A 16,640-nucleotide genomic window follows, 5' to 3' on the forward strand; every position below is an offset into this window, starting at 1 on the left:
AAAAAAAAAAAAAAAAAAAGAAGTGCCTAAACGAGTCACCTTAAAATTTGATGCCTATGCTGTCGTTAATAAAAATAAGTTAAAAATAGGATATGGTTCTCTTAATTAGGAAAGAGGCTACATGGCAGAAAATAAGTACATTTATCATGAATTAGGACTGTATAAAAATAAATGTAGATACTGGTTTTATGTCATTTAGGCTACTTAGATTTAAAAAATGAAAAAATCCTCTCCACCTTCAACAAGGGAAAAGTGGCCCTTCCTGTACCAGTGGTCAGTGTAACCCCTTAGAACTAGTAACAACCAACCCCCTTAATCCTCGCTAGAAAAAAGGAGCATGTGTAACCCTAAAAATTGATGGAGCTGGACTGGATCTTCAAGCAAATATTGTGGTTTGAGAAAAAGTTTATAAACGCTCTCCTGAGCCAGTATTTCAAACCTTCTGTCATAAACTAAATGTGCCAGTACCAGAAATTCCAGGAAAAACAAGATATTTGTTTTTGCAATTAGCTGAGCATGTAGCCCAGTCTCTCAATGTCACTTCATGTTATGTATGTGGAGGAACTGTAACAGGAGATCAATGGCCATAGGAAGCCCGAGAATTGGTACCTACAGACACAGTTCCTGATGAATTTCTGGCCCAAAAGAATCACCCTGATCACTTCTAGGTCCTAAAAGCCTCAATCATTAGACAATATTGTATAGCAAGAGTGGAGAAGGACTTCACCCTTCCTGTAGGAAGACTACATGGTGGAGTTCAAACCACACAGAGAAAAATCCATTCAGTAAATTTCCAAAGTTGCAGACCGTTTAGGCCCACCCAGAATCCCACCAGGGCTGGACTGTACCCACTGGGCTATACTGTGGACATAGAGCCTATGCTAAGCTGCCTGTCCAGCAGACAAGTAGTTGTGTTATTGGCACTATTAAACCATCTTTCTTCCTACTGCCCATAAAAACAGGCAAACTCCTGGGCTTCCCTGACTATGCTTCCTGCGAAAAGCAAAGCATAGCCATAGATAATTAAAAAGATGATAAACGGCCTCCTGAAAAAAGTATACAATACTATGGGCCTGCCACTTGGGCACAAGACGGCTCGTGGGGATACCGGACCCCCATTTACATGCTCAACTGAATCATATGGTTGCAAGCTGTCTCGGAGATCATCATTAATAAAACTGGTAAAACCTTGACTGTTCTGGCCCGGCAAGAAACTCAGATGAGAAATGCTATCAAAATAGAATGACTCTCGACTCCTCGCTAGCAGCTGAAAGAGAAGTCTGTAGAAAATTTAACCTTACCAATTGCTGCCTGCACATAGATGATCGGAGCAAGTAGTCGAAGACATAAAGACATGACGAAACTGTACAAGTGTGGCACGGATTTGACCCTGAGGCCATGTTTGAAAATGGTTCCCAACACTACGAGGATTTAAAACTCTTATAATAAAAATTATAGTAGTAATAGGAACCTGCTTACTGATCCCTTATTTACTGCTTGTACTCATTCAAATAGTAAAAGGTTTCATCGCTACTCTAGTTCACCAGAATGCTTCAGCACAAGTGTACTATCTAAATCACTATCGATCTGTCATACAAAAAGACATAGGTAGTGAAAATGAAGGTGAGCGCTCCCACTAATAAAATGAGTGAGAGTCTCAAAGAGGTGGGAGAATAAGGGAGGATACCACCCCTCATATTGTCTTATGCCCAATTTCTGCCTCTAAAGAAAGAAGTAAAAACTGAAAGCAGAAATGAAATCCACAAGCAGACAGCCCAGTGCCGCACCCTGGGCCTGGTAGTTAAAGATTGACCCCTGACCTAACCGGTTATGTTATCTATAGATTCCAGATGTTATATGGAAGAGCACTGTAAAAATCCCTGTCCCATTCTGTTTCGTTCTGATTACCAGTACATACAGCCCCCAGTCACGTATCCCCTGCTTGCTCAATCGATCACGACCCTCTCACACACACCCTCTTAAGAGTTGTGAGCCCTTAAAAGGGACAGGAATTGCTCACTCGGGGAGCTTGGCTCTTGAAACAGGAGTCCTGCTGATGCTCCCAGCCAAATAAGCCTCTTCCTTCTTTAACTCGGTGTCTGAGGAGTTTTATCTGCAGCTTGTTCTGCTACAGGTTAATGTGATCCAACCAGAGTCCAATAATTTGATAAATCAGATTTGTAGTTGCTCCATGGGAATTCCTGGCTCTTTGGTGTGTGTTAGTTACAAAGAAGCACTTTCACATTCTTTGCCTTCAACCATCACAATCTCCCTCTTAGAGAACGCAGGCAAGAATCATTATCGCAGGAATAAAATAAAACTCAAAGAGCTTAATTGATTTGCCCAAGGGTAACAGGCGGCATGCTTTGGATCAGGCTGGTCTCCAAGTCAAATTGTTTCCAACACAATACATCCTAGATTAACACAACTGGGCTTTTCCAGCTACATGGCCTCAAGCTTAATTTTTCTAGGACTTGGTTTCCTCATGTAAAAAGTAAAATAAAGGTTCATCTTCAAAAACTTTCCTCCCCATCTAATTAAAAATAAATAATAATAATAACTTTTCTTAAAAGAAAATGTATTCAAATACCTGTACTAACATTCTTAAATATCGACTAGCCATAATAAAAAAATCAATATACTTTATACTCTTAACTCCCACAATTTAGCCTAAATATTTACCCTAACATATTTATACTAGTCCAAACAAACATTAAGTCATAGCCTGTTCCTCTTCCTCATTTAAAAGTGTTTTTTACCTTTCTCAACATTCCACAAGTTACTTCCTCCTTCCTTTGTTCTCCTCTACCTTTGCTTCTTTTAAAAAGTTCTAAGTTACTAACCTATCAAGACAAATACAAAATGTAAAGTCCCATTCCAGCCAATAAAAACCAAACACAACAATAAACACGTGAAGTTATAAATAGCCCTGTCTCCTTTGTTCACTATACTCTTATAACAAAACTACTAACAAATAAACCCCTTCTACAAAAAATAAAAATAGCCTTACTAAAAGAATTAAATTTATGCTCAAATACTATTTCTTTACAACACCAAAAAGCAGACATTCCTAACACTCATCTGTAAATTGAAGATAATACTGTTACCTATTCATAGAGTTATGTGAATTAAATAAGTTAATCTACATAAAGCAATAGAAAACTGCTTGGCACATAGTAAATATTGAATAAACATTACTTATTATCCTTCCCCTTGCCCCCAAACTCATAATCCTTAATTACATGTATTTATTTTTCCTTGTATTCAACCAGTAAATTCCCGCAGCACAATAACTCTTGTGGGTTTTTAAAAATCACTTATAGGCCAAGCGAGGTGGCTCACACCTGTAATCCCAGCACTTCGGGAGGCCGAGGCTGGTGGATCACTTGATGCCAGGAGTTCGAGACCAGCCTATTCAACATGGTGAAACCCCATCTCTACTAAAAATACAAAACTTAGCCAGGCATGGTGGTGCACACCTGTAGTCCCAGCTACTCGGGACACTGAGGCAGGAGAACCTGAGAGGTGGAGCTTGCAGTGAGCTGAGATTGCACCACTGTACTCCAGCCTGGGTGACAAAGCGAGACTCCATCTCAAAAAAAATAAAAATAAAAATCAATCAATCAATCACTTATAGTTTTAATTTGACAAATATTTATGTCAGGTCTCCTTAATTGGATAATGTGCCCCAAAGGGCAAAACCTGTTTCTCTTTCTCCTTTGGGTCACCCACATGTCCCAGCGGAAGTCTCAAACTCAATCCAAAGAGGCCAAGCAAGTCACGGAAGTGACTGAATGGGGCCAAGTTTGTCCTTTCAACCAAGTCACAGTTAAAAGCATACTCCACCTAGAAAGGACAACCACAGCTCAGCTCCCTTGAATAAAAGCAGAAACAATATTGCCAGAGCTCCCATTTTTCAAATGAAGCCACAAATCCAGAATTTCATGAGAAATTCTGTGATTTTTAAGTGTTGGCTCCAATTTAAAAGAAAAATATAGTAAAGTCCAAATAAAACACATTTGTGGACCAGCTCCAGCCCATAAGCTGGCAACTGGTAACCTCCTTCTGAGCAGAGAGAACAGTGTGAGCAGAGGCACAGATGGCTGATATTACAAGGCATATTTGGAGAACCAGGAGTATAGATCAGCGTGACCAGAGTGTGTGGAGTTGGGGGTAAGGGAGAAGAGTGGAAAAGGAAAGAAAATGAAATCAAATCTAAGGAAAGCAAATATTAAGTAACACAGTTTTGCTGGGAAGCCAGTTTCCAGAAGGCTCTGGTCAGTCAGCCTGATTTAATTGTTTGGGATGAAAGGAGATCCTTCAACCTTGGCACAGACCTGCATCTTAAGGGACCGCTGTGCCTCCCTGCTAAACACGTGGTTTCACTTTTTATTTTAAATAAACACTAGATGCAAAAGACTCCTGAAGTATCCTAGACATCAAAGAGGGATTGTAAAACACCCAAGACGTTACTATAAACAGAAACAGAAATATACTGATTAAATTTGCCTGAAGTTATCCTTGGATTGGATAAGTTGAAAACAAAATTATTGGGAGGAGTGAGCTGCAGGAGAGATGCAGAAGGGCACTAAGATGTCTGGGCTAAATGTATATGCTGAAGACCATAGAGTGGTGGAATTTTCCCATTTCACTGAATCTTTATTTTGCTTTAAGTTCTAGGATACATGTGCAGAACGTGCAGGTCTGTTACATAGGTATACATGTGCCTGGGTGGTTTGCTGCACCCATCAACCCATCATCTAGGTTTTCAGCCCTTCATGCATTAGGTATTTATCCTAATGCTCTCCCTCCCCTTGCCCCCCACCCCCCAACAGGCCCCAGTGTGTGATGTTCCCCTTCCTGTGTCCATGTGTTCTCATTGTTTAACTCCCATTTATGAGTTGGAACATGCGGTCTTTGGTTTTCCGTTCCTGTGTTAGTTTGCTGAGAATGATGGCTTCCAGTTTCATCTAAGTCCCTGCAAAGGACATGATCTCATTGTCTTTCTTTTTTTTTTCTTACGGCTGCACCCATTTCACTGAATCTTAAGAATGATGCTTTCAAGACAGAAGGAAGAACAGTAAACCTGAGATGACCCCAAAGGTGGGTTTTCTTTTGAGAAAATTTCAAATGTAAAATTCCAGATTTACAGATGAAACTGTCAGTAAGACAACTCATGGGTTTTCCTAGTGGCTTTAAGCTATTAAAACTCGCAAAACTTCAGCCGGGCGCGGTGACTCATGCCTGTAAACCTAGCACTTTGGGAGGCCGAGGTGGGCAGATCACGAGGTCAGGAGATCGAGACCATCCTCGCTAACACGGTGAAACTCCGTCTCTACTGAAAATACAAAAAAATTAGCCAGGACTGGTGGCGTGTGCCTGTAGTCCCAGCTACTCGACAGGCTGAGGCAGGAGAATGGTGTGAACCCGGGAAGCGGAGCTTGCAGTGAGCCGAGATCACGCCACTGCACTCCAGCCTGGGCGACAGGGCGAGACTGTCTCAAAAACAAAACAACAACAACAAAAAACTTGCAAAACTTCTATTTACAGACACATTTCTGAATTGATGTACAATTTAAATGAAAATATTTTCTACAGACAAGTTGCATGGAGTCCTTTTAAATTCCTTACTTGTCATTGTTCACATTTCTTGATAGAACCATTGCATATAACTGCCCGGTGGCAAACTGGTCTCTCTCGTTTGATCATCTGAGTTCAACATTGATGCTCTATGGTTTTCTTGGGCTAAGCTCAGTCTAGTGTGATTTTTTTTTCTATTCCCCTTTTCCCCAAAAGAGAAACTTACCAAAGAGATTTAAAATAACCCATTTATCCCTTGATTTTTGGTAGATCAGTGCATTTGGGCAATAATTTTTAAAGCTGGCTTAGCACTATTGTCACTAAGTAGGCAATTTGCTTAAATTACTCTGAGCATCTGTCCATTCCAATTTCTCCTCCTGAAGTTGTTTTTTTGTGAAGTTCTCAGAAAACAGCTATTCTTTCAAAAATGTTTTTCTGCATAAGAAGAAATATTTGGACTCACTAATAATCAAAGAAATGCAAATTGAAACAATACTCTGCCCTTTGCCAATCAGATAGGCAACGATTAAAAAGAATAGCAATACTTGGTTTTGGCAGGAGTATGGGGAAAGAAATACTGCTGGAAGAAGCAGAAAGTGGTTCAAATTTCCTGGCGCAATATACACAAAAAGTCTTTAAAATAAGGCACTCTTTTGAATCTACAATTCTACCTTTAGGAATTTGTCCTAAGGAAATAGAAGACCTTTGTGCAAAGATGAATGAGCAAGAATGTTCCTCCCAACCTTACTTATAACAGGAAAAAGACTGGATTCAAATTAAGCATCATGAATAGTCAACTGATTAAATATATTATGGCATCAACCTGTGTCCATCAGTGGAAGAATGGATAAAGAAAACACAGTCGCTCCACACAATGGAATACTATCCAGTCTTAAGAAACAAAGAAATCCTGTCATTTTCAACAACATGGATGAGCCTGGAGGGCAGTGTGTTAAGTGAAATAAGACAGGCACAGAAAAATGAATACCACATGATCTCACTTATATGTGGAATCTTAAAAAGTCTCCTAGAGGCCGGGTGCGGTGGCTTATGCCTGTAATCCTAGCACTTTGGAAGGCTGAGGTGGGCAGATCACGAGGTCAAAAGATTGAGACCATCCTGACCAACATGGTGAAACCCCATCTCTACTAAAAATATAAAAATTAGCTGGACGTGGTGGCGGGCGCCTGTAGTCCCAGCTACTTGGGAGGGCTGAGGCAGGAGAATTGCTTGAATCCGGGAGGTGGAGGTTGCAGTGAGCTGAGATTATGCCACTGCACTCCAGCCTGGTGACAGAGTGAGTCCCTGTCTAAAAGAAAAAGTCTCCTAGAAGCAGAAAGTAGAATGGTGATAACTAGGGAGAGGCAGACTGGGGAGATGTTGGTCAAAGGATACAAATTTCAGTGAGACAGGAGGAATAAGTAAAAGACATCTATTGTAACACATGATGACTATAGTTTTTTAATTAGTTAATCTATTTATTTTTTATAGAGATGGGGTCTTGCTATGTTGCCCAGGCTAGTCTCGAGCTCCTGGCCTCAAGCAATCCTCCCGCCTCAACCTCCCAAAGTGCTGGGATTACAGGCATGAGTCATCATGATAAGCCACTCAGCTCAGTGGCTATAGTTAATAAGAATACATTGTATATTTGAAAATTGCCTGCCAAGTAGATTTTAATGTTCTCATCACAAAAAGTATAGAAGGTAACACATATATTAATTAGCTAGATATAATTCCATGATGTATACATATTTTTAGAAATCATGTTGTATACCATAAATATATATAATTTTTATTAACTAATAAAAATAATGAAACTGGCCAGGCACAGTAGCTCACACCTGTAATCCTAGCACTTTGGGAGGCCAAAGTGGGTTGATCACTCGAGGCCAGGAGTTTGAGATCAGCCTGGCCAACATGGTGAAACCTCGTCTCTACTAAAACTACAAAAATTAGCTGGGGGTGGTGGCGTGCGCCTGTAATCCCAGCTACTCTGGAGACAGGCAGGAGAATTGCTTGAACTTGGGAGGCTGAGGGTGCAGTGAACTGAGATCGCACCACTATGCTCCAGCCTGGATGACAGAGTGAGAATCCATCTCAAAAACAAACTAAAACCATAAAACAGAATACCATGAAGTCATTAAAATAGTGGCATACATTATCCTATCCCTAGCAAATTAACACAGGAACAGAAAACCCAATACCGCATATTCTTACTTATGAGTGAGAGCTAAACATTGGGTACTCACAGACATAAAGATGGCAACAACAGACATGGGGGACTATGAGAGGAGGGCAACAGTTGAAAAACTATTTGGTACCATGCTCATTATCTGGGTGATGAGATCGATCATACCCCAAACACCAGCATCCTGCAGTGTACCCACATAGCAAACCTACACATGTACCCTCTAAATCTAAAAGTTGAAATTGGCCTGGCATGGTGGCTCACACCTGTAATCTCAACACTTTGGGAGGCCGAGGCAGGTGGATTGCCTGAAGTCAGGAGTTTGAGACCAGCCTGGCCAACATATAGTGAAACCCTGTCTCTACTAAAAAATACAAAAATTAGCTGGGCATGGTGGCACACACCTGTAGTTTCAGCTACTTGGGAAGCTGAGGCAGGAGAATCACTCAAACCCGGGAGGTGGAGGCTGCAGTAAGCCAAGATTGTGCCACTGCACTCCAGCCTGGGCGACAGAACAAGACTCTGTCTCTCAAAAATAAAAAAGTTGAAATTATTTTAAAAAATAAAATAAAATAGTGGCATGGATCTCAACTTTTAAGTGCAAATGGTCCGTGATATATTGTTAAATAATTAGAAGGTTTCAGTATAGTTTTTATGATTGTCTTTTTAAGGGAGAGAATGTACATGTGTTTGCATGTACTCAGAGGAAAAAGTCTGAAAGGATATATATCCATATATACCCAAATGTTGATGACTGTGGGAACTGGTGTAATTTTTACTTTATCAATTCTATTCAATATGATGTGAAATGTTACAATAAGTACGTATTTCTTTAAGAATCAAATCAGCCTAGTCGGCATGGTGAAACCTTGTCTCTACTAAAAATACAAAAAGTAGACGGGTGTGGTGGTGGGCACCTGTAGTCTCAGTTATTCCAGAGGCTGAGGCAGGAGAATCACTTGAACCCAGGTGGCGGAGGTTGCCCTGAGCCAAGATCCCACCATTGCACTCCAGGATGGGCAACAAAAGCGAGACTCCATCTCAAAAAAAAAAAAAAAAAAAAAGGAATCCGCAAGGGGGAAAAGTCTAGTTTCCATTTTAAAAAGTAAAAATAAAACCAGCCGGGCACGGTGGCTTATGCCTGTAATCCCAGCACTCTGGGAGGCCGACACGGGTGGATCACAAGGTCAGGAGATCGAGACCATCCTGGCTAACATGGTGAAACCCTGTCTCTACTAAAAACAAAAAAATTATCCTGGCATGGTGGTGGGCGCCTGTAGTCCCAGCTACTTGGGAGGCTGAGGCAAGAGAATGGAGTGAACCCGGGAGGTGGAGCTTGCAGTGAGCCGAGATCGTGCCACTGCACTCCAGCCTGGGCGACAAAGCAAGACTCCGTCCCAAAAATAATAATAATAATAATAAATAAAACCAAGAAATTTCATACACTTTAAAGGTAAAATGATTTTTTTTTTTTTTTTTTGTAATTGGGCCACTATGCTTCCTAGTGCAGGAAAATACATGTTAATGATGGCTTTCCATCTTTAAATTTTAAAAAGAAAGAAAGGAAAATAGTTTTCTAACAAAGCCAGAGTTTTTATATAAATGGTTGCTATAGGATTCATTGTTTATCAGGTAATGACAGATAAACTCTTAAATCATCAGACTGGAATGGACTTCAATAGCTGACTAGCTTCTAAACTCAATTTTTAATTTTCTTTTTTTTAAATTTTAGGTTCAGAAGTACATGTGCAGGTTTGTTATATCGGTAAACTCTTATCACGAGTGTTTGTTGTAGATTATTTTGTCACTGAGGCACTAAGCCAACGTGTTCTCATCATTTAGCTCCCAATTATCAGTGAGAATATGTGGTATTTGGTTTTCTGTTCCTGCGTTAGCTTGCTAAGAATAATGACCTCCATCTCCATCCATGTTCCATCCATGTTCCCACAAAAGATGTGATCTCATTCTTTTTCGACCACATACTATTCCATGTTGTATATGTACCACATTTTCTTTATCCAATCTGTCATTGATGGACATTTAGACTGATTCCATGTCTTTGCTATTGTGATAGTGCTGCAATGAACACTCACGTGCACGTTTGTCAGTTTGTTTGTTTTTTGAGATGGAGTCTTGCTGTTCCCAAGGCTGGAGTGCAGTGGCGCGATCTTGGCTCACTGCAATCTCCTCCTTGTGTGTTCAAGCAATTTTTGTATCTCAGCCTCCTAAGGAGCTGGAATTACAGGCATGCGCCACCACACCCAGTTAATTTTTTGTATTTTTATTTTAGTAGAGATGAGGTTTCATCATGTTGATCAGGCTGGTCTTGAACTCCTGACCTCAAATGACCCTCCCTCCTTGGCCTCCCAAAGTGCTGGGATTACAGGCATGATCAAGGCATGTGTCTTTATAGTGGAAGGATTTATATTCCTTTGGGTATATACCCAGTAATGAGATTGCTGGCTCGAATGGTAGTTCTGCTTTTAGCTCTTGGAGGAATTGTCACACTGCTTTCCACAATGGTTGAACTAATTTACACTCCCACCAACAGTGTATGAGTGTTCACTTTTCTCCTCAACCTGACCAGCATCTGTTATTTTTTGATGTTATAATAGCCATTCTGACTGATGTGAGATGGTAATTTTCTTCCCTTTTCAACTTCCTTAAATCTAATTGGAAATCTGGCCTCACACTGGTTCCCAGGATTAGCTATGGTCAAAAAGGGACCTCACAAGACTTTTTTTTCTTTTTTTTAGCCTATGTCAGGTCTACTCAACCACAGCAGATCTGAGATGCTTTTGAGGGCAAGAAAACAAATCTGAGATCTACTAGATCCAAGACAGGAGTTGAGAAGGAAGGACTAGGAAAAGCAAGGTTAGAAGAATATTTGTACCCATAGCCAGTGTTTAATAAATATTAACATAAGCAAACGGGGGGCTGGATATTGATATTACATTGAAAGAAATGATGTTACCATGTCAATTTAGTGGAGAAAGAGAGAGACTGTAACAACTAATTGTGTTGGAACAAATGAGTAGCCACTTGGAGAATGCAGAGTTAGATCATAATTCAGATCTTAAATTCTATAAAGTATTTAAAATAACAAATGAAACTAAAAATGGCACTAAAGGATCAGTCAATATTGAGTCATGACCTCAAAGTTAGAATCACAAAACAAAGACTGATAGACTTATATATAAATATATATATTTGTTTACATTTATATGTAAAAATCTGTTGTCAAAAATATAAACCGTGTATTGTAAAGTAGTTGTAACCTATATGACAAGAGTTGATATTGTTAACTTTCAAAAGCATTTTTATCAATCAAGGAGAAATGTTGAAAACCCCAATATAAAAGTGGAATAAGGTCTTATAAATACACAGTTCACAAAAGTGGCATTCCAATGGCCAATTCTTTTTAAGCATAAAAAGAATTTTCAACCTCGTCAGTAACCAAAGAAAAGAACATTAAAGCCACACTGATATATCATTTTCTCTTTGTTTTGTTTTTTGAGACAGAGTCTCACTCTGTTGCCCAGACTGGAGTGCAGTGGCCTCATCTCGGCTCACTGCAACCTCCGCCACCTGGGTTCAAGGGATTCAGGAGCAATTTGTGCCTCAGCCTCCTGAGTAGCTGGGATTATAGGCGTGCACCACCACACCACAATAATTTTGTCTTTATAGTAGAGATAGGGTTTCGCCATGTTGGCCAGGCTGGCCTCGAACTCCTGGCCTCAAGTGATCCGCCCGCCTTGGCCTCCCAAAGTGCTGGGATTACAGGAGTGAGCCACCACACCCAGCCTGATATATCATTTTGGACCTATCACGTTGGCCAAAATGGGTACTCACTTTCTGAAGGACAACATGTCCATTTATATACAAAGTCTTTAAATTGCACATACGCTGCTATGGTTTGAATGTTTGTGTCCCCTCCAGAATTCATGCTGAAACTTAATCGTCAACGTAACAGCGTTAAGCAGTGTGGCCTTTAGGAGATGATTGAGTCATGAGGACTCTGCCCTCATGAATGGGGTCAGGCACCCTTATAAAAGGGCTTGACACAGGGAATTTGCCTCTTTTTTTGCCCCTTCCTTCCCTTCCTCCATGTGAGGACACAGCCAGAGGGTGCAACAACAAGGTACCATCTTGGAAGCGGAGACAGGGCTCTCACCAGGCACCAGTCCTGCTGGTGCTTTGATCTTGGATGTCCCTGCTGCCAGAATGGTAAGAAATAAATTTCTAGTTTTTATAAATTACCTAATCTAAGGTATTTTGTTATAGCAGTACAAATGGACAAACACAAATGCAAATTGATTCAGAAATTTCACTTTGGAGAATTTATTCTCAAGAAAATATGGCCGGGCCCGGTAGCTGTCGCCTGTAATCCCAGCACTTTGGGAGGCCGAGGCAGGCAGATCACCTGAGGTCAGGAGTTCAAGACTAGCCTGGCCAACATGGTGAAACCCTATCCCTACTAAAAATACAAAAATACAAAATTAGCCGGGCGTGGTGGTGCATGCCTGTAGTCCCAGCTACTTGGGAGGCTGAGGCAGGAAAATTGCTCGAACCCGAGAGGTGGAGGTTGCAGTGAGCCAAGATCACGCCACTTCACTCCAGCCCAGGCGACAGAGAGACTCCCTCTCAAAAAAAAAAAAAAAAAAAAAAAAAAAACACAAAAAAGACAATGTCAGCAAAGATTTATGTACAAGGATAGTCATCACAGCACTTTTCAAACTAGGGAAAACAAACTGTGTGTCCAGGAGAGGGGTTGGCTAAGAAATGTATTTGCTGATTAGAGTCCTACAAAGTCCCTGAAATTTATAGAAGAATATTAAAATGTATTTATACACACTATATTATATATAGAGAGAACTATATACATCTTAGTAGCATGGCATTATAGGACATTTTGTCTTCATGTTTTGTGTGCATATGTAAGGTTTAATTTTCTGGGTTCAGCTCATGTTACTTTTGTAATTAAAGACTAGCAGAACCAAGCTGAGTGCTGTGGTTCACATCTGTAATCTCAACACTTTGGGAGGCTGAGGCAGGGGGATTATTTGAGCTCAGGAGTTCGAGACCAGCCTGGGCAACAAAACAAGACCCTGTCTCTATTAAAAATAAAAATTAAATAAAGACCAGCAGAACAGTTATTGTAAGAGAATATTTCAAGCTTTCACAGGTGAGAGAGAGAGAATACCTAAGCATTACTATTCAAAATGGTCCTCAAATGGAACAAGAGCTCTCTGCTGACTGAGAAGAACCCCACACCCTCTTCTAGGAGGACAAACTCAGTGGTTGACACAGTTTGGATCTGTGAGGTTTCGTGGGGAACAAATCTCAAATCAAATTGTAATCCACAATGTTGGAAGTAGGGACAGGTGGGAGGTGACTGGATCACGAATGGTTTAGCACCATCCCCCTTGGTACTGTCCTCATGATAGTGAGTTCTCATTAGATCTGGTTTCTAGCACCTCTCCCCTTGCTCTCTTGCTCTTGCTTCTGCCATGTGAGATGTCTTTTCCTTCTGCCATGATTGGAAGCTTCCTGAAGGCTCCCCAAAAGCAGAAGCTCCTATGCTTCCCGTGTAGCCCGCAGAACTATGAGCCAGTGAAACCTCTTTTCTTTATAAATTACGCAGGCCCAGGCATTTCCTTATAGCAATGCAAGAATAGGCTAACACATTGATTTTAAAGTAACTGACATCTTGCAGTTTGTGGAAGGAGGTAGCCTTTCTGTAGATGGAGAAAGCTGGGGAACTCTAGCCTGCATAGAAGAGATGAGATGACTGGAGAAGGCTAGCTGATGGGGATCGATGTGTCTGAGAAAAGAAAGTTTTAATCAGACAAGAGAGATGGGGAAGATCTGCTTCACTCACTTCCTCATTCAATCTTCAACTCGAGAACTCTCCCAATCCTGGATTCTTCTGACTCTTCCTAAATGTCCCCTATTTTAATAAAAGGTGTCAACATCCAAAACCTGGGACCTTAACCCTCCTTTTTATCTGCCCACGTCCAGTCAATCATTATTGATTCTACATCCAAACTGCCACTCAAATCCAACTATATCTTCCCATTCCCAATGTCACTACCCTAGTCCAACTCATCTCAACCATTAAAACATCCCCAAACATTCTCTCCGACTGTTATCCATCTACCTCAGTGAGTTTTGTAAACATAAATCTACTCTGGAAGCTTCCCTGCATAAACCTAAGACATGGCTTCCTGGGCCCTTAGGATAAAGTCCTTACCAGAGTTGGCAAGGCTGTGTGTGATCTGGTCTTATCTCTCACACTTGCCCTGACCCCACTCCTACTTGAGCCATGTCCAGCCATACTCAGCTTCTCTAGTTCTCAGGACACAGTTTTCCATCTTAGGGAAAACACTCTTTCACCTGGCCAACTTGTTCTCATTTTCCTAATCCCAGCTTAAATGCTTTCCCCTTAGGGAAGCCTTCCCTCACCCCTGAGATTGAGGTAAATGCCTGTTTAGTGCCCTCTGTTTCCCCTTTTGTAACAAATATCATAGATGAACCAAGCACAGTGGCTCACATCTATAATCCCAGCACTTTGGGAGCCCGAGGCTGTCAGATCACTTGAGCTCATAAGTTGAAGACCATCCTGCGCAACATGGCAAAACCCCATCACTACAAAAAATACAAAAATTGCAGGGCATGGTGGCGCACACCTCTAGTCCCAGCTACTTGGGAGGCTCAGGTGGGAGGATCACTTAAGCCTGGGGCTCAAGGCTGCAGTCAGCTATGATCTCGACACTGTACTCCAGCCTGGGTGACAGAGTGAGACCCCGTCTCAAAGCAAACACACACACACACACACACACACACACACACACACACACACATCATAGATGTCTTGTCTTCCTCTCTCAAATCTGATCACTACAACAGGGATTGTGGCTGTCTTGTTGATCGCAGTGTGCCCAGTGGCTAGCAAAATATCTCTTAACAGATAAGTAGCTGGCACATAACAGATACTGAATAAATGGGTATATTGAATTGGATTCACCTGGCTCCTTTATTTACCTTGCCCTTTTCTCTTTCTTTACCCTCTTGCATTATGGTTGCCAACACAATCTAGCCCTCTGATAACAGGCAGAACAAGCAGAGGAGTTAGCTGACTCCTCCATTAAAATCTGGGCAAAGAGATGGGGTGTGTGTGTGTGTGTGTGTGTGTGTGTGTGTGTGTGCGTGTGTGTCTATCCACTAGCCAAACAAGTGATAGAGCTAAGACAGGCTAAAGATTCCTTGTAGAGCCAGCAACTCCATTCAAAAGAGCAAGACCCTGTGTCAAGAATAAAAAATAAAAAAAAAAAATCATGAGCTTGCACTGGGATTGAAAGTTTATAAAAGACTGTGGGATTTTGATGGCATAGATAAACAAACAAACAAACAAACAAAAAACTAAAAACTGTCATTTGTTCCAACCAAGGTTGACAACTTAAAACCAAGTAAAATAATGGCCTCTTTTAAAAGAGAAAACTATTTAAATTTCATGAAAAGCATTTTTAAAGGCATAGAATTAAAATATCTTCCCTCTTCCCCATGCAGATAATGCCTTAGAGTTCAGAGTCTCTCCTCTGATTGGGGCTAAGGGATGAGCCACTCCCATATTGCCAGACCTCAGTGAGAAAAGAGAGCATCTCTAAGCATAGTTTTCTCTCTTTCTCTAAAAATCCAATCATTTAGACAATCTAGAAAGAGGATAAAGTATTTGTATTGACATCCCTGACTCTTGCTGCTATCTGCAAAAACCTACTGTGAACACTGTTTCCAACGGAAACCATCGGGTTGAACTTACCCTCTACTGCAGATTATCTCTAGGGCTTCCAGGTTCCCATGGTAGGCTGCCAAGAGAGTGGGAGTCATGCCATCTTCATCTGAAAGATTTAGATCTCGCTTGGTAGCCTCTTTTAGAAGTTCCAGGTAACTATCACTAGCAGCTTGGTGGTAACGAGTAGACATTTTTCCTGCTCACCGGAACTTGGCCAGATGTCTCTCCAGGCAGAGAAGGGTGTTGGCGGAGCAACCTTCCTATAGAGCTGGTTAATTAGTGACAAGGAAGAGTGTCACCAGGGGCAAAGCTCATTCCAACTGCTTCCTTTCATGGAAGGCAACAAGGTTCAAGCCACTGAACTTGGACCTTTTCTCTCTGAAATAGACATGACGTTGACTATTGAAGACTGCTGTATTCATCTTGAGTGTTTTGAGGCACATTTAATTTTTCTATGCCCATTAGTTTCTTGAGTTAATATTGGCCATCTAGGCACCGGATGTAAGAAATTATTTCTAAAAAAAATGCAGAGCTAGTCTAGTTCACTAGCTGTTTTTTCCAAAAAGAACAGCTTTATTGAGGTATAACACCATTAAATTTACCCATTTTATGTATACAATTCAATGATTTTAGAACATTTATAAAGTTGCATGCCCATTATCATAATCCAGTTTCCATCAGCCCTTAAAGATCCCTCGTGCCATGTGCTGTCAATCCACTCCCAATCCCAGGAAACCACCAGTCTGCTTTCTGTCTCTATAGATTTGTTTTCTATGGGCATTTCAGATAAATGGAATCCTACAATACATAGTCTTTAGCGTATAGCTTGTTTCAATTCACAACTTTTTTGAGGTTTGTCATGTATAGCATGTAACAGTAGTGTCTTTCTTCCTTTTCACTGCTGAATAATATTCCACTGTGCTAACATACCAAATGTTCTTCATCCATTCAATGTTTCATGAATATGATGAATATTTGAGTTGTTTCCATTTTTTAGTAATGATGAATAATGCTGCTATGAACACTGACATACAAGTCTCTGTGTGGACACATATTTTCATGTGTCTTGCGAATACATCA

The 16,640-nt window shown here is 40.8% G+C and overlaps 1 protein-coding gene across 1 annotated transcript in view; it reads right to left on the reverse strand.

Annotated features, from left to right (window-relative positions):
* Window positions 1–15,794, reverse strand: part of ANKS4B (ankyrin repeat and sterile alpha motif domain containing 4B) — a 33,105-nt gene extending 17,311 nt beyond the window's left edge. The window contains exon 1 of the mRNA XM_011976040.1: window positions 15,588–15,794. Within this exon, the coding sequence (XP_011831430.1) occupies window positions 15,588–15,751 (164 nt within the window). The 5' untranslated portion in view covers window positions 15,752–15,794. The remainder of the gene's footprint in view (window positions 1–15,587) is intronic.
* Window positions 15,795–16,640: the final 846 nt, after the last annotated feature.

This window comes from Mandrillus leucophaeus, unplaced genomic scaffold (assembly GCF_000951045.1).
Source record: "Mandrillus leucophaeus isolate KB7577 unplaced genomic scaffold, Mleu.le_1.0 Scaffold162, whole genome shotgun sequence".
Lineage (NCBI taxonomy): Eukaryota > Metazoa > Chordata > Mammalia > Primates > Cercopithecidae > Mandrillus > Mandrillus leucophaeus.